We start from the raw sequence: 24,239 nt of genomic DNA on the forward strand, positions 1-24,239 counted from the left end.
TTATACATATGAATGGACTAGGCCCTAATCAAAATTGGTTTTTTGGAGCTAAATGGGCCAAGCTCGAGCTATTCGAGCCCGTTGATAGCCCTAATTAGTATGGTTCCATGTGACAATTCACTCCGGCCATTATATATAGGGAAATTTGTCAAATTAGTCCCTAACATTTACACAAAAAGCTTTTTTTGTCCCTAACATTTAAAATCAGCCAGAACAGTCCTTAACATATAAGTTATTATCCATTTTGGTTCTAATGCTCGTATTTACTCATTTCTCGAACTAAAAATAGCACGCCTCTCTCACGTGGACATATTTTCAAGGGCAAAATTGGAAAACACAAGCTTTTCTCCTCTTTTCAAGGACAACATTTTCGCATATTTTTCTTTCCCTATTCTGAAATTAGGGCATTTCTCCCCTTTTGCTTCTGGTCATGGACTCTTTGCTAGCGAGCTACGCCTCTTCAGATGAAGAACAAGATCAAGAACAAGAAGATAAACCACAGCTCTCAAATCCCAGATCCGCTGGATTCCTCTCCTTCCTGCCATCCACAAAATCTTCATCATCTTCTTCTTCCTCATCTATCTCCTTTCCACTTCCCCCACCCCAATCCCACCCCCCAAAGCCCCTTGTCGTCTTCCTCAACCCTAAATCCACATAAATCTAATGAACTTCAAGAAGAGAGGGATGGGCAGCAATTGCTAAAAAATCGGGAAAGTTTGAGATTTTTGGCATCGCTTCCAAAACCATCCTTATCTTTGTTCGCTTCGCTTCCTCAATCCAAATCATCTTCCACATCATCTCTTTTCTCTTCTCTTCCGCAGCCCACCAAACCCCCACAATCTTGATGCCCGGGCTTCGCCTCCTGCACAATCCACTAGAAAGGCAGTGGTGGTGGTTTCTTGGCGGTTGGATCACACAGCTTTAATGGAAAGGTGACGGAATCAACCTCGCCGGGTTTAATGGTGGTGGTTCCTTGGGGAATCAACAGCAGCAGCCACACCGCTAGGAGGGATCAAGCCTCAAATTGATGTGGGTGCTTTTCAGTTTGAGGAGAATATACTAAAGTAACAGCAGCAGAAGCTTTAATTCCACATTTACACTGAAAACAATAGTGTTTTCCAGTTTTACCCTTGAAAATATGTCCATGTGAGAGAGGCGTGCTATTTTTAGTCGGAGAAATGAGCAAATACGAGTATTATGACCAAAATGGATCATAATTTATATGTTAAGGACTGTTCTGGCTGATTTTAAATGTTAGAGACTAAAAAAGTTTTTTGTGTAAATGTTAGGGACCAATTTGACAATTTTCCTTTATATATATATATATATATGGACTAGTTACACTGCAGCTATATTACATAGGTTTTTTGTGCATAACAACATGTTCTTGCCTTATTGTGAGCTAAAAGTAAAGGAATTTGTACCTTGAATACTTTAATATGTTTGCCTACATTTAGGGCTGCAAACGAGCCGAGTCAAGTCGAGTTTTGAGCTAATTGAGCCAAGTCTCGACTAAATTTTACCAAACTCGAACTCGAACTCGAGTTCGAGCTCGACGAGCCAGGAATTTAAAGCTCGAGCTCGAGCTCGAAAAAAAATAAAAAATAATTATTTTATTTTTAAAAAAATAAATAATATAATATTTTTTAATAAATAATAAAATATTAAGGATATATATGTAATTTTACTATTAAAATAAGAAAATAAAAAAAATATATATATACTTAAAATAAAAAAAAATAAAAAAAATTATATATATACTCGAGCTCGCAAGCCGGTTCGCAAGCTAACGAGTTTAATATTTTGAACTCGAACTCGACTCGAACTTGACTCGAACCGCTCGCGAGCGGCTTGATTCGTTTGTAGCCCTACCCACACTCCCACACATCAACTTTTGCTACCTTATGAGAATAGGAAATTCAATTGACCTAAATTGTGGGAATATATAAGAAATTAATTAATTGTGGGAATATAATTGTTGCCTAATAGCTCTAGAGCCCTAAGTAGTGTATTATAAAACAAATGTGCATGAGATTAAGTTGAATATTGATAATAAAATGCAACCTAGTTGGTAAAATGATTCACTGTAACCCAGTTGGTAACCTAATTAATAAAATTCTTTACTTGTAACCAACAGGTCAAAAGTTCAAGGTCATTAAAGGGTAAGTAGAGAATCAATATTGATCCTCTTTAAAAAAAAAAAAAGGTTGAATCATGTATCAAATGATCTGAAGGCTTCTCGATCATATATTGTTTGGAGAATGTAGAACTAATATTCTAGAAGTTATAATATCAACTTGCAATAATATGAAATTGAGAGAGAATAATAACACGATGTTATCTTTGGGATAGAATACAAACAAAGTCGCGGAATTAATTACAAATATTTCAAATGATGAAAAAATTGCGACATCAATAAAAAGCAAAGAATAGTCCCTTTGGGTTATATATACATAAACATTCTAAACTCCTGCAGAAAATAGTTCAACAAATAGGGTGAAATTGACTTACTAGGATTGGTGAACAAGAGTTGATCGACTTACACAAGAAATAACTTAGTCTGGTAACAATTACTAAAAACGACGCTAAATGCTGAACAAAAAAAAAATCACTAGAAAGTTGGCTGTAATATAACCATTGGAAACAAGACATGTGAGAATCCAGTAAGTTTGTTTGAATTTTTTTTTTTCAACTAAATATTACCATCGCATGTTCAAAAGAATGAGCAAATTGCAAAACTTTGAAATGAAGATCAATCAGCTAGCAGTTGGCCATTTAAAATAGACCTTAAAGAAAGAGAATTACAGCTGTTGGGATTAGATGAAAACTGTAATGTCCATAGACACAGTGAGAGAGTACAAAAATTAGTTTCTCTACCTACAACCTTAGTTGTGTTTGATTTCATCAATTTTCCTTAGAAAAGATAAATGAAGCATTAATTCGTGTTCTTATCTTATGTGGTTTCCCTTGCGAAATGCACGTCACTTATTGAATAATTTTTGGCCATTTTGCTTCCACACGGAAAATTGTGCTATTTCATTCAATGAGGAATTAATAGGGATTGATAACTCAAATCACTTGGGCAAATAAAAGTTATCTTGACAGTGATTAATGTATTGTTAATAGTATATTCTAAAGCTGCTAATCCGAAGCTAAGACTAGTTGCCATAATTTTCAATGGTTGACTTGACTTCTTATCATAAACAGCTTTTCTGTGCACAGAACCATACGTTCCCACCGTAACCTTTCTTCAGCTGATTATCCGAAAAAAATTGTACGTCGATTAGTTTGTCTGCACTCCCACATGCCAACTTGTTGGATGACCACATGTCAACGCTCGATGAGGCATTAATTCAACGGCCAAGATTAAAGTAAAAAAAGTCAACTTGTTTTGTCTGCACTCTACTCTATAAAGTTTTAGGACAAGATTAGACGATGAAACCTTCTTCATTGGGCAATAGCAGTATAAATAAAATAAAGGAGTCAACCTCTCGCCACTGCCAGTATTAATTGTAAGCTTAAGTATCATGAACGTGGACGTAGTATCTTGAGTTTCAACTTCTTTTTTATCTCATCAATAGTAGCAACGAGGCTTTTTTTTTTTTTTTTTAATTGGCATTTGAAATTTAAACTTCGACTTACTAGTATCTACCTTTTATTTTCCTTTATAACATGAACATCATGGTGGGATCAATATATTTATGCTTTAGTTTAGAATTAATCTTTTATATACTGTCAATATATTTTAGTTTAAGATTAATCTTTTTTGAATGCATGCCACATAGTCTAAATTTAAATTTGAACACCAAATTATATAATTATATATATATATAAGCATTCATCCAAACTTGTTAGTGTGTATATATTTCAGTGCATAAAAAATTTACTCTATAATTTATTAGTGTTACAAATAAGAACCAACAAACAGTGATATGAAGTACCATTTAATTAGAAAAAATTCACATTTAGCAAAACTTGGGTTTAGGATTTTTAACTCCTAAAACTTTAATTTTGGCCATTGAATTAATGCCTCATCGAAAGTTGACTTTTAACACAACACTAGCCACATGAGAAAAAATTTTTTTTTTAGTCAAAATCTTGATTTTCGAGAAATTGAATCCAAAATTATCTTTCTCGAAAGCTCCATATTTAATGATTTGACAGAATTACATCTCTCTTGGGGATTAAATTAATTATTTTGGATCAAATTTGGTCCTTTTTGTGTGTATGTTGGTCTCCACGTACTCCGGGTCAAAACTACAGACCGCAATTTTAGTAAGTCGACCTCAGAAAACTGCCAAAGAGAAGAAGTACCCATCTTGTTGGGGGGGGGGGGGGCATTTTGAAGATTGAACCATTTTAATTCAAGCACAATTGGGTATTTATTTAAGACTCTAATCTCTGACTGAGTTGACAAAGCATCTGATTTTTCAATTTCTCATTTTCAGAAACACATGTCCTTGGTACCATATAGTCTAATTGAATTATAATACATGTAGTTAATTACCATACTTGCCTCTTTCAATGTTCTAATCTATTATTAGTTCTATGCTCAAAGTAGGGGAAGAGAACAGAAAAATAAAGCATCTAGGTGCTCTTATGGTACAAGGTGTATTGCTAACAAACAAAAATGGAAGCAATATTTTCTGATTTTCTATAACTTTCCATTTGAGCTGTACGAATAAATCACGCGCCATCAAATCTGCTACAAAGCAAGGATTAATCACATTGTTATACTGGCATCACTCATGTCTGCAAAACCATTATGGCAAGCATATATCTCCAGAAGTAGTAATTAAATATGGAAAAAGAAAGTAGTCCAAAGTTAAACGGAAATTGGGATAATTTTAGAAACCTCCCCTTGACATTTTTGACAATTTCACTTAGACCCCTTGAGCTTTATGAAATTACACATATCCCCTTCATTTCATAGTTTTTAGTAACCAAACCTTAAAATGACATTGACTTGGTCAAATTTTTAAATGAATAACCTAAAATGCTCCTGTTTAATGTATTTTAATTTACTTTCTTATACAACTATAAGATTGTCTAGCATAATAATAAGGAACATGTGCCAAATTTGTCATGTCCAAATCTATTATTTGATAAACAACCATAATAATAATAATGATTTTACCACTATGATAGGATATTTTTTATCATGTTTTACTAGGGATCTAAATATATAAGGAAAAAGTGCCATAATTTGGCTATGCTTTTGGGCCATTTCATTTTGATTTATTATTGATTTTGATAATAAAAAAAGGAAACAATGATCAGCAAAAGTTCTGGATCACATTTAAAGTTAGAGTAAATCTTTTCTATACTGACGGTGTATACACTATCATCGTTGGATTCATGACATGTGTGCAAAAGTTAAATTTCAAATTCAAATATTGCATAGTTATCAATCATCCAACGTTGATAGTGTATACACTGTCAGTGTAGGAAAGATTAATTTTTAAAGTTAACTTGTCAAAAAAAATCAATAATTCGACATTTGGTTACAATAGAAACTATAAGCAATAGTAGTAGTTCTTGATATATTATATTGGCAAAAAAAAAAAAGAAGGAAAAAGAATGAAAAAATTATTTTAAAACTCATTCTTAGTATATTACCAAACAAGGGAATTTCATAAAAATGTTTAAGGGTAGTATTATCATTTTAAATGAAAAGGGAGGTACATGTAATTTTAAAAACCTTGAGGGAGATTAGTGAAATTGTCAAAGATTTCAAGGGAGGTTTCTGAAATTATCCATAGAAATTGCAAGACAACCTGTCATAAAGAAATACTAACGTGTACGGTTGCTTAAGGATGAGCTGCTTCCCAATTTAATGTTTCTCTTTGGCAAGAAAATTAACGATGCATGCATGCTAGTTATAATTCTTTGAAAATAGTGGTCAGAAATTTTTCTTGCCAATCTGCAGAGCTGCTCTTCGTGGTAAGAGCTGCTCATGTGGTTTTGCAGCTTGCACATGACTGAAGCCATCAAAGTTAGGCGGTAAGTTAGGAGTGAAACCGTGGACACTTTTGTTTTTTAATCACTAGATTTGAAGTCAATTCATTCAAGAAACACTATAAATACCATACTCAGGAATTGTGCCAAAATCACCCAAAAATGAGGAAAATGTCCTATTCAACAATGCTTCAATTTGCTTTCCTCCTCCTCTGTTCCATCTCGTGGGCTTCTGCTTCTCATCCTTCGCGCGGAGATTTTGTTCAGTGCCTTTTGAATTATACTGATAGCCCCTCTTATTTTGCAAAAGCAATATACACCCAAAACAGCTCTTCTTTCACATCAGTCTTGGACAATTACATCCATAATTTACGCTTCCTTTTACCCGAAGTTCCAAAGCCCCTAGTCATTATCACTGCTTTGACTGAAAATCAGATTCAAACAGCAATATTTTGCTCTAAGAAGTACCGCTTACAAATGAGAATTCGAAGCGGTGGCCATGACTTTGAGGGCAGCTCCTACACTTCTAACGTCCCATTTTTCGTCCTTGACATGTCGAACTTTCGTTCAATCTCCATAGATGTTAAAGGTCAAACCGCATGGGTTGGAGCTGGAGCAACCGTTGGGGAAGTATACTACAGCATTTATGAGGCGAATAGCACTCTGGGATTTCCAGCTGCCTACTGCCCTACTGTTGGCATTGGTGGGCACATCAGTGGCGGAGGCTATGGTCCATTGGTAAGGCAATTTGGCCTGGCCGCGGACAATGTCATCGATGCTCGTGTCATCGATGCAAACGGAACAGTTCTCGACAGAAAGAGCATGGGTGAGGATCTCTTTTGGGCTATTAGAGGTGGGGGCGGTGCTAGTTTTGCTGCCATTCTTGGATACAAGTTGAAATTGGTTGAAATTCCAGAGAAAGTTACTGTATTTTCCATCAACAGAACCTGGGAACAAAATGCAACTCAACTTCTATACAAGTGGCAATATATTGCCCCAAAGCTACCACTAAACCTTGTTATCACACCCCAAATTGTCAGTATCAATTCAAATCAAACAGGTAAGGGAACTGTACAAGTTACATTTGTGTCTGTTTTCCGTGGCGAAGTTGATGAACTGCTTTCAATCATGACCCAACAATTTCCTGAGTTGGGGTTGAAGAAAGAGGACTGCACCGAAATGCTATGGATCCAATATTTTGCTTATGCCAGCGGTCTACCAACTAGTAACATTACAGAGTCCCTGACCAGCAGAGTCTCTTCAGCTAAACTGTATTATAAGGCTAAATCCGATTTCGTCAAAGAGCCTATCCCTGAAAAAGGGATTGAAGAGATATTGGCAAAACTTAATGAATTACCTCCCTTTATGGGAATGCTGGAGTGGAATCATTTTGGAGGAGGGGTAATGGAAACAATTCCCGAATCAGCAACTCCATTCCCACATAGAGGAAATTTGTACCTCATGTGTGAAGGGGTTTCGTGGGATGAACAAGTGGTGTCCAAGCAGCGTATTGATTGGCTGAGAAAGCTTTACAAGGTCATTGGAAAATATGTTCCTAACAATCCAAGAGCTGCCTATGCTAACAGTCGGGACCTCGATTTGGGTGTGAATAACAAAGGTATAACAAGTGTTGAAAAAGCAAGGATCTGGGGTGCTCCATATTTCAAGAATAATTTTGATAGATTGGTCCAAGTGAAAACCAAAGTTGATCCTTATAATTTCTTCAAGAATGAACAGAGTATCCCAATTTCTCAATGATCATTACGGTTGAAGAAGAAAAACGTTCGTATCTTAGTGTATCCAGGAGATGAAGAATTATGATTGTTGTATTTGTTTTAGTGTTGTGTTTTTTTTTACTCAACGATGGGGGATGCCAGCAAAAATAAAATCCAACAGCTACTTGTGATCGTTGAATCTTGTGTTCCTTTAATAATAAATTACAGGCCCATATTTCGATTAAGATTACTAAAATCCCAAAGTGTATTTGTAGAAGTTTTACTTGTACTTTCAGCATGTCATTAGGGATACAATTTAGAAGTAAATTGTTGTTTCACTGATCAAACAAGCCAATTAACTTCACCATACCAAAATAGTTTTGGTCAAAATTGATCAGATTTATGGCTTTGCTGCAAATTGCAATACGATACTTTTCAGCATACCAAAGTAGCTTTGGTCAAGATTAAAATTTTCACCTAAGTGGTTCTAACATTCTATAGCTGTAGCTTTACTAGAACGGATTTATTATGGTCTTCATGAACCCATCTAATCAAGCAATCTAAAGGGCTTTATATGTTTATCACTGGTCAAGATGCCCATTCAAAGCACTCTGTTCTTGGCAGCTGATAATTGAACTACACTATCAAATTTATCGTTATCCAATTTTTAGCAATTTGTTAATCGCTTTCACCATTGTGATTTACCTGTGAGAGCTAGAAAGGGGCTATGATTTTCAAGAAACACAATTAGCAAATCTTTTTCAATTTAGAGAATCTTAGACTTGACAATTCATTGTAATGGAAATGGCAAGATATTTTCGACATCTACCACCAGTTAATTTCGCATTGTCCCTTTCCTTTCTGTGTGATCAAACTAAAAGAGAAAATTAAACAAAACCTGTGTAGACACCAATACATGTTAGAAACTTTCACCGAATATATTATACTCCGAGAACCGTTGAGCCTTGGTCCAATGGTCAGGGGGAATCCCTTTAAAACTCTCTTGTACATTAAGTCGATAGTTCAAACCCCACTTAGTGTATCACACAAGAAATATAGCGCTTCTTATTCTTAAAAAATTCAGAGGGTATATATAGTATTGCATTTGTTTGGTCTGGTAATTCATCCCACAACCTCTATAAAAGTCTCTTTAGGCTCCCTTCCTCCTCTTTAGGCTCCCTTCCTTCGTAGAGTAGGAATAGTTTAAATAGTTGGCGTTGTCGACCCAAAAATATATATATATATATATATTTATTTATTTATATATATATTATACTGAGAGACAAAAGGTAGAGCTGGCAAATTAAATCCAAATCCTACAACCCACCCAAGTAAATCAATTAGCAAAATCCAAACCCACTAATCCAAAAGGTTGGGTTAGGTCAATTTAGTCATGGAAAAGTTTTGAGTTGGGGATTAGAAACCAACATAGTTTTTGGGCGGGTGAGATTTTTCATTGAGCATCCAAATCACACAAACCAGTCAAATACAGAATCCAAGTGTTTTTATAAGATTACACATCAATAGCCATTAGATGCCAACGGAAACGACCCTTAGTAGCAATTTCTGTCCCATTCTTTTATCACAATCGGAATTCGATTTTCCTAATTTTATTCTTTATCAAAACATTTATTTACATTTCTTTTTTTTTTTTTAACCATTCTTCTCCCTCACCAAAACACAAGGCAGCCATGGCCATGGAGTTTCAAGGCTGTTGCAAGAATATTGTCTTTTCGCAAGGCCAGAATTGTGCCACAAAAACTTTTTTGCAGCACAAAAGCCTTTTTGCGGCACAAAAGCGATAGAATTCAATTGTCACAAAAATAGCCGTTAAAAAAGAAAATGATGCAATTTTTCGATGTATTGCATGTAGGAATGTACGCGAGCCGAGCTACTCGCGAGTAGTTCGGTCAATGGCTTGACTTGAACTCGGTTTGACCGAGTTTGAGCAGAGTCTCGAGCTACTCGATTGTTATTTGAGTCGAGTTTCGAGCCAATATTTTGAGACTCGTGGCTTGTCGAGCTACTTGTCAAGTCGGGGTGTATTTAAATAATATATATATTATAATTATAAAATGACCATTATGGGTATAATTTATATTGAATTTATAATATAATATATTCTTCTTTATAATAAAATTCCATAAGGGCAGAAGTGTACATTTTTTGAGTCGAATCAAGAAGCTTGATTAAATTTAACTTGATAAGACTTGCTTAAAAGTCTAACCTTATCGAGTCGAGTCTCGAGTTTAAAGGGAGCTTCTCGAGTCAAATCTCGAGTATCGATTTTTTGGACTCGACCGAGCTCGACCCGAGCTCAAGCCTAGGTACATATGAGTCGAGTCTAGCTCAAGTATAGCAATACTCGAACTCGATTTGGCTCGATTACATTCCTAATTGCATGTACTTGCATCGCTTTTTGCAACGCTAGTTTGAGTGCCGCCATTGTACTTGCGGCACAAAAAATGTGCCGTAAAATATCCCTATAACGTTATCGCGACATAAAATTGTGTCACAAAAAATCACTAATAAAAGTCAAAAATCAATTTTTTGATGGTACAATATTTATCCCGCTCAAATATACTAAAATTGAATATCAAAATAAAATTAAAGTTCCACAGTACACTAGAACAAAGTATCATACATTGCTTCAGTCAAATTTTACAAACTTTATCGCATGTCATCATTTTGAAAAGCAAACAAAAAAGGATGAACTTCCTTGTAATGTAATAAGTTCATTACAATGACAAGATATTTCACATATCCCCAGAAGTGCTTGTCTTGAAAAGCACAAATTCATCATACGTCTCTCAAAAGTATCTTCACGTCTCAAAATCCTGAAATAACACAAAAATATAGTCATTACCATGCTTGAACACTAGAGTGTAAAAAGGTCAGCAATCAATTCACTTCCTAATTTGGGAAAGTAACCAACATCCACAACCCAATGGAACCACATTCCATAAAATTGCAAGGTGAGAGATGAAGAATTTAAGCAAGTCATTTGCAAGTAGTCCTGGTCATTTTCCAGAAACTTTTCCACTATCTCAAGCAAGTCATTTGCGAGTAGTCCTACTCCTTTTCTTCTTTGTATGGTGGTTCTAGCATAACAAAAGACTAATCAATTCAATATCAACAAGGAACTCGTGCACAAATAGTAGTCATCAAATTATTAAAATATTATTTAATTAATCATTTTTTGCTCAAGAAACAAGAATCTGAAAAGCTCTTCCAGGTGAGACAATAATGAAAAAAAGTCTTAAACAGAAATGATAGACATCTATGTTATGGGCACCTAGCAAACTTTATGTCCATACCCTTCTTGTTGCAATCCTTCACTTTCTCCTTTAGGCTTTTGTGCTGCAGCTTAAAATCCCTGGCCATCCAAATTCCCAATTATCCATAAATATTAGGAACAAATTAAAAAGCAAGGTACGCAACACAATTTCATCTGAGTTTGTGGACTAAAGTTAACCTGGGGTAATTGTTTCTTCAATATTCAATTATGACTATCCATACTTGACAAAATGTAATGTTTTTGATGCCTTGGAATGATTACTAACAACTGCTGCTACGTGGGGCTTTCTTTCTCCATGAATGTTTGATATGTAAGAAGTTGCTTACATAATACTTAAAAAAAATAACCAAACAAAAGGAAGACATGTACTGTTACTTGGGTGGTTCATACCATTCCAAGCATTTCAATCTCTTAAGCTGACAAATGGTATTGCAAATCCAGGTAAAATATGGCATCCATCTTAATTTGTTTTTACATATGTAGTGATGCAAGTAGTTTTAGATACACAAGACAATTGAATAGATGCTCACAGTGACAGTTGAGAGGAATTGCTATCAGTAGAAACACCTTGTCTAAGAAAGCCTGGAGCTACCAATATTCTGTTTTAGTAGACACCCATGAAGTTCTTCAATAGTTGCTTGTTAAAATACTTAAGCTACTAATGCTCTACTTCAAAACTTTAACCATGTACAAAATGAAGTAAATGCAAGTATTATTCAAATGAAGCAAACATTTGAATAAATCTACAAAACATAATATGCTTGGTTTTACATTGAGAAATATTAAACATCTTTAAGTAATGATGCACAATCCAACAGAAGACTTTCTAGAAGATAAACTCCAGCTTGATTCACATGCACAAAGTAGAAAAAGAAAAGGCAATTTTAACAAAACAGAACACATCAAAAAGGCACAACACCTAGAAATATTTAACAAAACAGAAATTGACAATGAATTTCTGGAAAACCATCTTCCAATTAATAGGAATGGAAAAGAACGAAATACTGAAGATTTAAGCTAATCATAATCCTTCAAAAAAAGAACATAAAAAAGTATGAAATTACATCATTCGTTCCTTATGAAAAAAAAAACAGTAGCTTAGAATTAACCGGTAACTTGATTAGTTCAATTGATCAATAATCCATAACTAGAAGCTAGTAGTATTCGAACCTTTTTAAATCAAATAGAATTTCATGAACAGAATTACCCGAAGATGTCTGCAATATCTGATTCCAATGCAGAGACATTAAAATGAATAGGAATTCCCAGAGAAATTTCTTCATTTTGAGATGTCTGCTTTTGTTTTCTGCTCAAAATAAAGTAATAAAGGTTAGAAATTCAATTATCACACATTTAAGCTTAGTCAAATTAATTAACCAAATGATGTATCAAACTTCTTTAACTCATGATGCATGATCAACAAAGGTTATCCAGAAGATGAAATTTAACTTACTTCAGATCCGTAAAGAAGTAAAAGGAAAGGCAACATCAACAAAATATAACACACAAACCACGGCATGACACCTAGAAATACATAACTCCAAAATTAATGTGAAATAACGATTAATACTATAGGCAAAACAATCCGCTGTTCAATCTAGTTCTTCACTAAACCATAAATGAGTCAAAAGCTCAATCATATCATGATAACAAACACATTGTCAGAAGCTAATGGAGTATGGTACAATGCTGATCAAATTTTGAAATTGTCCAAAATTACCACAAGTACCTCTCCGAAAATAAGGTGAAATATTTCAGAAACTCCAGTACAATTTTGAAAAAAAAGATCAAATAAATGAGAACCCCCTGATAAAAAAAAATGACATTATTAAAATCGATTGCTTAGCTTAAAAAATGCATTCATCATTCAATACCTAATCAAAGCAAAAGCAGAAACTTTTTGAACTAGTATATCACGTGAAGTTAACATGATAGTGAAGACATACTTAAATGCTCTGGCTGGAAATTTGGGAATAGGTCCACTAAGATTGTTGCCAAGTACCTGAAAGTGACAGTGACTTCATGAGAGCAGAACGCATTTTCATTCAAGCTTTGAAAAGAAGTCTTCCAGAAGGAAAGTTTCTTGGAAAGCCAAAAATTTCAGATTCCATGCTACTTCTTTCAAAGACCCTGAGATACAACAGGTACTGGAGAATACCCAATAAAAAATCAGGTATATGACCAAAGAACTTGTTACTGGCAAGATTTTATTTCTCAAGGTTTGAGAGATTACCCATTTCTAGAGGAATATGACCTGAAATGCTATTGTTTTGCAACAACCTACATGAGGGGGAAAAAACTGTTAAAATAACAATTAGGCATTAAAAGAATGAGTAGCTGAAACACATTATTGGACTTCCAAAGTTCCATTTTGCTGTTCAGAGTACAAATGATCTTGCCACTAATGGCCACTTTACTTGGTTAACAAGCTGTTCACCAAAAGCAAAGAAAACCCAAGCAGCCAGCATAAAGATGCGAAACTTCAAACAACGTAGTTAATGGAGTATACCATCACAGCTAGAAGGTTAATATTGAAATTCTTGTAACTTTGATGGATCCAAGTGGTTAGAAAAAAGGGCATTCAAGTTAATTCCGGATTTTCTTACTGATTACTATTGAGATACTCCTTAATTTTGTTCTAATTTTCTCTAGCTAATGCTTAATTAGTAACATGAAAAAGGGAGGAAGCTAATCAAAATAAATCTCAAGAGCACCTAAACTTAGTTATCTACTCAGAGATGCATATGCAGCAGCCGTCTTTTTCACAATAACCAGACTAGACAAAAAGATCAGCTTTTTCTGTTGATCCATTTCCCTTTGAGATGTCTCATGAATCATAATGGTGACATACAAAGGTATTGATTCTATAGGAACCAATTTATCCAAAGTAGAAGAAAACAATGAATCATCTATTATATACCTTGTTTCGGCAGTGGAAAAATCTCTTCAAAATCATCCATAGGAGAAGGAAGCATTTTATACAACTTCTAAAACTATTTAGCCCCAATCCAAATCCAAAACGTGTCTTTGGGAAAAATTTATTAAAAATGCAGTGCAAATAAAAAAGATACGAACAAAAATGTGGTAAAATAACAAATACCATAGAAACCTATTGATACATAGCACTCACTAAAAAAAAAAAAAAAAGATCCACAACATCAAACAAAATTTTAGTTCAAATCCTAAAACAAACTCCAGATATGTGCACTAAAGTACAACGCATTTTGAAAACAGAGCTTCCAAAATTCTACCTTAAATAAGATTAAATCTCAGATAAATTTAAAAAAACTACCATTAAAATCTAAAGATTACAAGGTTTTGAAAAGTTGAGTAATTCTCCATGAATACAAAAAGAAATTGCATACAAATATCAAGCTGTAGTCGGAAAAAAAAAAAGGAGAGAAAATCAAAGGTTAATTACCTCATATTTAGATCGACAGAGCTCCGACAAAGACTCGAAGAAAATTCTGCAGCAATTTCTCTCAAGAGCAAAGCTAGGGTTTCATCCGGTGTAGAACAAAATTACTCGGAGAAATGAGTCGCGCTCGGTCGATCCCATGCCTTCACTTCACGAACGACGACCTGAAAATGAACAAAATTTACGGTGAATTTCTCGAAAATGTTGCTGAAATTGATCGTAACTGAGGAAAATCCATGACGAGATTGGGATTTAGCCATAGCTAGGTATTAATCTAGCAAATTTTGTCTTCAAGGCCGATGGAGGAGAAGGCTAGCAAATAGAGAGAGAGAGAGAGAGAGAGAGAGAGAGAGAGTGACTCATTGATTGTCACTGTTCAATTAAGATTTTAGAAAGAGAACGAAAGAGGGAATGCTTGGGATTGGGGGAAAGAAACGGAGGAGATAATGATGTGTATTTTGCCATTTTTCTTTTCTGCACTTCAGCTAACAAAGTACTGCTATTAGGCAACTTAATGCAGTACAATACATATATAAAAAGTACACCGTTTCATAGTGCCGTGAAGAACTCGGGACTGTAATGAATTTTGCAGCACAATTCGAATTACCCACCACGCTCTCTCCTTGCGAGCGGCATCCCATTATTGACTGCCCTCTTCAGCCGGTGGAGTGTATCCTTGAACTTGAGACAAGATCAAACCTTTAAACACTGAGAATGGAAGGAAACCTCACCCAGACAAGAATAAAACTCATTTCACCTCAAATCAAAGCCCACCAAACCGACCAAAAACTTCATGCTTTTCCTTCCAGAAGTTTAGACAACGAAATATATTCCGGACCAAATATAAAAATTGCATCCGATTCATTGACAGTTAAAATTTAGAAGTCTACTTCTTTCTTTCGTTATATTGGCCGGCTAAAAGTACAAATTGTCAATGAAAATTCCAAACCTTTCTAGATTCATAATTTTCCAGCGCGCATAATTTCGCAGTTAACATAATCTTACCTGCTAATTAACTTTCACTACATTGGGAGAAAATACTAGCTAGTATAAATAGCATCTCAACTCTCTTGAGTCCTGTCCACAAAAATGAAGAAACCAACCACCATCTTCCTGCAATTTTCTTTTCTCATCTTCTTTTCCATTTTATCAACAGCTTCAGCCGATATCCACAAACACTTTGGCAGCTGCTTTATCCACAATTCCAAACACCCGATTGATATTTCAAAAATCGTCTCAACTCCCAAGTGTTCTTCTTACCAGTCAACCTTAGACTTGCATGCACAAAACCTGCGATTCACGTTACCAAAAACCCCAAAGCCTGTAGCTATAATCAACCCAGAAAATGAATCACATATTCAAACAGCAATTTATTGCTCCAAAAAGCATGGATTGCAAATGCGAATATTAAGTGGAGGCCATGACTTTGAAGGTCGTTCATATGTTGCGGATGTCCCATTTTTTATCCTCAACATGTTCTACTTTCGATCAATCTCGATCGATGCCAAAAGCCAAACTGCTTGGGTTGGAGCCGCTGCAACTCTTGGCGAAACATACTATGCTATTACCCAATTTAATAGCTCCCTTGCTTTCCCTGCCGGCTATTGCCCTACTATCGCTTTTGGTGGGCACGTCAGCGGAGGCGGGCACGGCCCGCTAGTTAGGAAATATGGTCTTGCAGGTGATAACGTCATTGATGCTCGAATAATTGATGCAAGCGGAAGAGTTCTCGATAGAGAATCAATGGGCGAGGATCTATTCTGGGCCATTAGAGGGGGAACAGGAGCTAGTTTTGGTGTAATTCTCGCATACAAAATAAAACTAGTTGAGGTTCCAAAGAAATTCACTGCATTCAGTCTGACCAGAACATTGCAGCAAAATGCAACAAAATTAGTCCATCAATGGCAATCTGTTGCCCCAAAGTTGCCTGCAGATCTACTTATTTCACTTCAGTTGACCACTGTCAAATCCAGCCGAACAGGCAAGAGTACTGTAGCAGCTACTTTTGTTTCTGCTTTTCGGGGTGGAGTTGATGAGCTACTGTACATAATGCAAGAAAATTTCCCAGAGTTGGGATTGGTTAAGGGGGATTGCACTGAATTAAGTTGGGTCGAATATATCGCTTTCCATTTTGGCTTGCCAAAAGAATCAACATATGATATGTTGCTAGGCAAAATCACTGCACTACCAAAAGATTACTTCAAAGCCAAATCAGACCTTGTTCAACGCCCCATTCCTGAAGAGGGGCTTGAAAAGATATGGGATCTTATGAAGAAGATGGAATCCCCGCCCGGGCGAATGGAATGGATCCCTTTTGGAGCAAGAATGGATGAGATTCCTGAATCAGAAATTCCATTCCCGCACAGAGCTGGAAACTTATTCTTAGTGTTCAAAACAACGAGTGTAGAATGGAATTCAACCAGGGTAGAATTGATGCAAGAACGTATCGCTTGGTTGAGAAAACTCCATGCAGTTTTTGGAAAGTATGTTGCCAAGAATCCAAGAGGTGCATATGTTAACTATAAGGATCTTGATTTGGGAGTGAATAACGTGGGCAAAACAAGTGTTGAAAAAGCAAGGATCTGGGGTGCTCCATATTTCAAGAACAATTTTGATAGATTGGTCCAAGTGAAAACCAAAGTTGATCCTTATAATTTCTTCAAGAATGAACAGAGCATCCCAATTTCTCAATGATCATTATGGTTGAAGAAGAAAAACGTTTGGTATCTTAGTGTATCCAGGAGATGAAGAATTATGATTGTTTTATTTGTTTAAGTGTTGTGTTTTTTTTTTCCTTAACGACGAAGGAAGCCAGCAAAAATAAAATCCAACAGCTACTTGTGGTTGTTGATTCTTGTGTTCCTTTAATAACAAATTACAGGCCCATATTTCGATTAAGATTACTAAAATCCCAAAAAGTGTATTTGTAGAAGTTTTACTTGTACTCTTAGCATGTCATTAGGGATACAATTTAGAAGAAATTTGTTGTTTCACTGATCAATCAAACCAATTAACTTCACCATATGAAAATAGTTTTGGTCAAAATTGATCAGATTTATGACTTTGTTGCAAATTGCAATACGATACTTTTCAGCGCACCAAAATGGTTTTGGTCAAAATTAAAATTTTCACCTAAGTGGTTCTAACATTCTATAGCTGTAGCTTCACTGGAACGGATTTATTATGGTCTTCATGAATCCATCTAATCATCAAGCAATCTAATAGAGAAGGAAATGGGTGTTAGTCACAACTTGGCAAATAGAGCTGTTAAGTCAATCGAGTAGTTCGAAAGCTCGTTAGAACTCGACTCGTTAAGCCTCGAGCTCGATTCATTAATTTTGGTTAACGAGTCGAGCTCGAGCTCGAAACATGCTCGTTTAGTTAGCGAGCCGAGTAAGCTCGGCTCGTTTGATACTCGAGTAGCTCGTTAGAACTCGTTAATGAAGGGCATATTTGTCATTTTAGAAATCAAAATTATAAAAATTAAAAATTATAAGTTTTTATTAAGGTTAATTTGCACGAACTCGAGCTCTAGCACGTGAAGCTCGACTCGTTTGTGATAAACGAGTCGAGCTCGAGTTCGAGCCACATGTACATTTAACGAACCGAGTTCGAACACATTTTAAAACTCGTTTTCCTAACGAGCTCGAGTCGAGCTCGGCTCGAATTAAAATCGAGTTGAGCTCGACAGCCAAATACTCGACTCGATTAACACCTCTGTTGGCAAACCAATTTAGTCCCACTTTTTTACAATTAACACCAATAATTAAATATGAGTAGTGTCTATCAATTAATGCAATATTTGGTTCAAAATAAAGGAGAGAATATCCACAAAATTACTAACAAACTACACCTTATCAAGATTCTCATTTTATCGTGTTTGACTTGGAAGAATTTTTTATTAGCTTCATTTAGTTGGAAGAACTTTCTCTTAGTTATCGTATCGGTCCATGATTGCGATCGATGCATGCGGACCTCTACTGCGTAAACTCTCTGCCACCTGATCTCTTACCGCTTATCCTCTTTCGTCAAGCGGCCTAAGTTTCGATTCCACGGATAATATGCTTTTTGATGTACTTCGGAAACAAAATCTTGCTGCAGCATTTGGAACCCGGTACGTTAATTTGATCCCAAAGAAAAAGTAAGTAAATCAATAAAAGGTGCAAGAGCCCCTAAATTTAATTGTCTGGCCAATGACAATTGACCTATAATTACCCAATAACAGTATAATATATGTTAAAAATATTATATGTGCATAGTAATATATGTGCGTAGTAAATAAAGTCAAAACATAATAAACATTCAAATTTTGCATGAAGACACACAAGCAATTATGTCAAAATTTTCTTCTTGACTATGTGTTAATTACGTACCATCCATCCTTTTCTTGACTGTGTATTAATTAGGACTTTGGGGGGCCACGACCGTCTTGCAATCCAACCATATGATTGCTTGTGTACTTAAACAAGTAGTCGACGCCAACTAAATTATTCCCCCTTGAAAAAAAGCGTTGACTTTTTCCAAAATTTGTTGTATTTGATTAAGTGTTGTGTTTCCTTTTTTTTCTTATCGATGTGGGAAGCCAGCAAAAATTGAAATCCAACAGCAATTCCGTTCCCACATAGAGGAAATGTGTACATCATGTGTGAAGGGGTTTCGTGGGATGAACAAGTGGTGTCCAAGCAGCGTATTAATTGGCTGAGAAACCTGCATAGACACCAATACATGTTAGAAACTTTCACCGAATATATTATACTCCGAGAACCATTGAGCCTTGGTCCAATGGTAAGGGAGAATCCCTTTAAATCTCTCTTGTACATTAAGTCGATAGTTCAAACCCCACTTAGTGTATCACAAAAGAAATATAGCGCTTCTTGTTCTTAAAAAATTCAGAGGGTATAGTATTGTATTTTTCTGGTCTGGTAATTCATCCCGCAACCTCTATAAAAGCCTCTTTAGGCTCCCTTTCTTCGTAGAGTAGGAATAGTTTAAATAGTTGGCGTTGCCGACCAAAAAATATATATATATATATATATATATATATTATACTGAGAGACAAATTAAATTCAAACCCAAGCAAATCAAACACAAAATTCAAACCCACTAATCTAAAGGGTTGGATTGGGTCAGTTCACTCATGGAAAAGTTTTGAGTTGGGGATTAGAAACCAACATAATTTTTGGGTGGGTGAGATTGTTCATTGAGCAACCAAATCACACAAACAAGTCAAATACAGAATCCAAGTGTTCCTATAAGATTACACGTCAATAGCCATTAGCTGCCAACGGAAACGACCCTTGCGTAATAGCAATTTTTTTCCCATTCTTTAATCACAATCGGAATTTGATTTTCCTAATTTTATTCTTTATCCAAACATTGACATTCATTTCTTTTCTTTTTTATTTTTTTTTAACCATTCTTCTCCCTCACCAAAACACAAGGCAGCCATGGCCATGGAGTTTCAAGGCTGTTGGCTACCATTATTGACTGCCACCTTCAGGCGGTGGGTTTTGACAAAGGCCATATCCTTGAATTTGAAATAATTTCAAACCTTTAAACACTGAAAATGGTAAGGAAACTTCACCCAAATAACCATAAACTCATTGCTCCCTTCCCTCTCCATTTCACCTCAAATCAAAGCCACCAAACCAACCAAAAACACAAGAAAATATTCAAAAGCAAACAAATCTCACAGACACAGGTAGAAAACCTAAAGATGCAGCATATTTGCATGATTTTTTTTTTTTTTTAACAAAAAGGAACTCAAAACTATTTTTAAGTCAAATTTCGTTCAAAGTGGATCCTAATCCCTTGAAAGAATGTGAAAGTTGAAAGTTGGAAGTGAATGGTAAGGTACGTTGGGTAACGGTTGTGTTATGGGTTAGAGTTGATCCAATTAAACGCAGTCCAACATTAATCCACTTCATTGATGGGCTGGCTTAGTAGTTCAGATGAAAATAACCACTGCTTTGGTGGAGGCTCTAGGAAAACTCAAAAACTTCTGTGAAAGTTCCGGCAATCCTTCAAATGTAAACTGATCTTTCTGCCTCCCAATGGCACCAGGGAAATATAATCTTCCCCAGTAGGCGGAAAAGTTTTCGTCGTAGAAATCAGCATAGTTTCTCCAAAACAACAGCATTCTTCAGAAGGAATTTCACCAGCTGAATCACATAAGGCCCTATTGTGTATCAAAAATGCAGACAATCTTGAGATGGTGCATGAAAGGTGGCATCACTTTAATAGTTCAACCACAAATACATAAAATTCAAGATATTACAAAAGAAAATAGAACAGCATACCTTGTATACAAAGCCCCGCTCAGAGTAGCTATGCATGATTAAAATTTGTAGAGATCGCAAATTTTTCAATAACAAAGAAATCCTAGCGTTGCCAGTTTGTCAAAGCAAGCTTAAGCACTAGTTTTTCTTCTCCCATTTGAAAGATTGGCAAGGTACATTTGTAAACTTCCGTACGCTCAAACCCTGGCAAAAACTTAAAAGCACAAACAACTTGAACTTAAATCATAGAATATCAAAAGGTTCATGAATGAAATCCAAAATGTATAGCATTTCAATCTTGAAAATCTGCCTAATGGAAGAAGCACTTCTTTTCTCGCACTGTATTTGAATGGTCAATATTCTACAGGAAAAATTTTACCTATAGAGCTAATCGTTTGGCAAATTTAGTAATTCCTGAAACGTACAAATCAGAAATTAAGTCTAAAATACATAAGTGATCATAACTTTTTTTGCAGATGGCATCTTGTTCTCTTGCAAAAGATGTGATCAGCAGATGAGTTATGCTGTTTTTTCACCTTAATATGCCATCAATCTTTCATAAATAAGGACTTGAATTACTAAAATAGTGCATGCTTCTAAAGATTATGCTATAATATTATTTAATATTTCCTACAAAAATTTTAATTTGCATAATGCAAGTTTCTTCAGTGAGGGCATAAATTAAAGTTCTCTTATGTATCGGCACCAATTAAGCATCACTGTGGTTACAATATAGAGAAGGTATGAGGAAAATCCCATATGTAATTATATAACTATAGGTTAATTTATATGTTAGTTATTTTTCCCATTATTTGAGCGGGAAAAATTGTAATGTTGTTCATATGCAGTGCCTTTGTATTAATGTTAAAGTTGATAGTAATCTTGTATTCTTATTTTAAAAAATTAAACAAATATCTATTTTTCACAAAAATACAGATCACTTGAAGATTTGGATTTAGTCAAAATCCTGATTTTTGAGAAATTGAATCAAAATAATTAAACGCTAAACACAAGTTTCAAATAAAGGGAAAAAATTAAGGGTAAATTACTTATAATCTCCCTATAATTTTATATAATGCTAGATGACCCCCCAAGATTTCAAAATAGCTACATAACCCCCTTATATTTTTATGTAAAGTGAAAAATGGACAGAATGCACAATCAATTACGGCATTTATATCAAATGCGCTCTAAAAGCGTGTGTGATAAAATATTAATTTTCGTGTTACCTGTTTATGATTGTATAAATATTCACTTTACTCTCACTGTGATTTTTGTATTTGTCTACATAATACTCCTATATTTTTATACAAGGCAATTAAGTCGTTAATTGATTAACATTTAGGTAAGAGCACTATTGGCATTTTAATTAACGACGTTAAATAGGTTAATTTTCGTCAAATTTTCACTTTCTATAAAACTATAAAGTGGTGAAGTGGAGATTTTGAGAGTCATGTGGTTATAGACGAAACTATGGGGGGTTATATGTAATTCACCCAACAATTAAGTATCATCCATCAAATTATTTCCGCTTGAACTTTTCTTTTATTTTTATTATTTTTTTGGTTTTCAATATCTTTTAGTCTCCAAATCCTAATATCAATGTTTTGTCAGAAGATTAAATTAATGATTTCGGGTGACATATCAATTGCATTCTCTAGCATATTTCGGGTTTTTTTTTTTTTTTTTGTGTTTCTGTCCCCACCTATTCTGGATGAAAAATACAAAAGAAAAGTTTAAAGTAATTATATCTGAAAACGTCGTCCTGATTTCTTACGTACTCCTTTACTGGCAGACCTTTCTGGTCGATGCATTTACGGAATTTATTCATATTTTCTTTTCTTGGATGAAGAAAAAAATAAAAAAAGGTATACAACTTGTTGGGGGATTCGGTTAATTCAGAAAACCAGATTCATGTTTTTTTAACAAAGGAATGGAGAAATCCTTCAATCAGAAAACCATACTCATGAGGGAAAATACGTTTGACAAAAATTAGCTCATGAATCTCCAGGTGCATGCTACACATCGATCGCGCTCAATTTCTGTGAGGTTCACCAACCCGCATGAACCATCGATTATTAAATTTGAGGGGGAACTGAGTTGTCATCAAACGATACGTCAAAGACATTTTGGTATACTTGGAATACACGTACGTAGTTAATCAGCAATCTAGCGTATGAACGAGCAATTAGACATTGTAGGTTGAACCACTATTATTCGTTTTTTCTTTGGCGGCGTCAAGACATTTTCAGAGATTTATGCATGGTTGAGAAGTTGAACTAACTGACAATGAGACAACTTCCCCACCAGCCAAAGCGAAATAACCTTCCTGCTTTCCACCTCTCGCATCTATATAAGCACAATACAGATAGATTCTTCCATGCACTCGCAAACAAAACAAAAAAGTGTGTTCGATCTACCTTCTAAATCATCAATATTTGCTTAATCCCTTCCAAGGATGGCTAGTTTCGACCGTGCATCTCTTGTTTTCGCCATGCTTATTGCTGTATCATCCATGAGCAGCAACTGTTTCCAAGCTGAAGCGCGTCGCCTTCTTGATACAGGGTTGCCTGAGATTCCTACCTTGCCAAAGCCTGAGATACCAACACTGCCTAAACCTGAGCTGCCAACCGTGCCAAAGCTTGAGATTCCCACGCTGCCCAAACCCGAGCTGCCAACCGTTCCAAAGCCTGAGGTTCCAGAATTGCCAAAACCTGAGCTGCCAACCGTTCCAAAGCATGAGATTCCAGAATTGCCAAAACCTGAGCTGCCAAATGTGCCGAAGCCAGAGATTCCAACATTGCCTAAACCCGAGCTACCAACTTTGCCCAAGCCAGAGGTGCCTAAAAAGCCTGAGACCACCACTCCATGAAGTCTGTTCTAGCCCAGCTGGATACACTAGTTATTAGTATTATTATTAGTGTTATTATTATTCATTAGCACTTTTCTTCTGAATTGATATTTCCATTGCGTTTGATATGTGTTGTATACCGTGATGTCACGGTTCATTCATCTGTAGCTGTTGTTGTATCGGAGTCTCACTTCTTGTTTCCAGTGGGATTACATATTTGTACTTTCTTAATTACGTACTTCTCAGTTAAACAACAATTAATGTCTAATAACTCCATTTTGCCTAATTATTGACCATAGAATGAAGCAGTACTTCCAAGAACCAGAAGAATAATAGCATTAAAACATAAAGTGAAGATGACTCCTATATTTTTATACAAGGCAATTAAGTCATTAATTGATTAGCATTTAGGTAAGAACACTATTGACATTTTAATTAACGATGTTACATAGGTTAACTTTCGTCAAATTTTCACTTTATATAAAACTATAAGGTGGTGAAGTGGAGATTTTGAGAGTCATGTGGTAATAAATGAAACTATGGGGGGTTATATGTAATTCACTCAACAATTAAGTATCATTCATCAAATTATTTCCGGTTGAACTTTTCTTTTATTTTTAATTATATTTTTGGTTTTCAATACCTTTTAATCTCCAAATCCTAATGTCAATGTTTTGTCAGAAGATTAAATTAATGATTTCGGGTGACATATCAATTTTAC

The 24,239-nt window shown here is 35.3% G+C and overlaps 3 protein-coding genes and 1 long non-coding RNA gene across 6 annotated transcripts; 3 read left to right on the plus strand and 1 right to left on the minus strand.

The window, feature by feature from the left end:
• Positions 1-6,120: 6,120 nt before the first annotated feature.
• On the plus strand, positions 6,121-7,716 carry LOC113689492 (berberine bridge enzyme-like 8). Its single transcript, XM_027207262.2, has one exon. The coding sequence runs from the start codon at positions 6,121-6,123 to the stop codon at positions 7,714-7,716; it is 1,596 nt and encodes a 531-aa protein (XP_027063063.2).
• Positions 7,717-10,299: 2,583 nt separating this feature from the next.
• On the minus strand, positions 10,300-14,938 carry LOC113690881 (uncharacterized). Of its 3 annotated transcripts, XR_003448506.2 has the most exons (7): positions 14,393-14,938; positions 13,205-13,251; positions 12,974-13,118; positions 12,179-12,277; positions 10,991-11,049; positions 10,609-10,774; positions 10,300-10,510 (listed from the first exon to the last, which is right to left on the minus strand). It is a non-coding gene; the product is annotated as an uncharacterized lncRNA (long non-coding RNA). The 3 variants fall into 3 exon arrangements; XR_003448505.2 differs by lacking the exon at positions 10,609-10,774 and having other exon boundaries at positions 12,918-13,118; positions 14,393-14,930; XR_003448503.2 differs by lacking the exon at positions 10,609-10,774 and having other exon boundaries at positions 14,393-14,912.
• An 849-nt stretch (positions 14,939-15,787) lies between these two features.
• On the plus strand, positions 15,788-17,083 carry LOC113689493 (tetrahydroberberine oxidase-like). The gene has a single exon (XM_027207264.1). It carries the CDS (start codon positions 15,788-15,790, stop codon positions 17,081-17,083), a length of 1,296 nt encoding a protein of 431 aa, XP_027063065.1.
• Positions 17,084-23,064: 5,981 nt separating this feature from the next.
• LOC113688963 (uncharacterized) lies at positions 23,065-23,804 on the plus strand. Its single transcript, XM_027206792.2, has one exon. The coding sequence runs from the start codon at positions 23,126-23,128 to the stop codon at positions 23,537-23,539; it is 414 nt and encodes a 137-aa protein (XP_027062593.1). The 5' UTR covers positions 23,065-23,125; the 3' UTR covers positions 23,540-23,804.
• Positions 23,805-24,239: the final 435 nt, after the last annotated feature.

Source organism: Coffea arabica, chromosome 5c, assembly GCF_036785885.1.
Source record: "Coffea arabica cultivar ET-39 chromosome 5c, Coffea Arabica ET-39 HiFi, whole genome shotgun sequence".
Taxonomy (NCBI): Eukaryota; Viridiplantae; Streptophyta; class Magnoliopsida; order Gentianales; family Rubiaceae; genus Coffea; species Coffea arabica.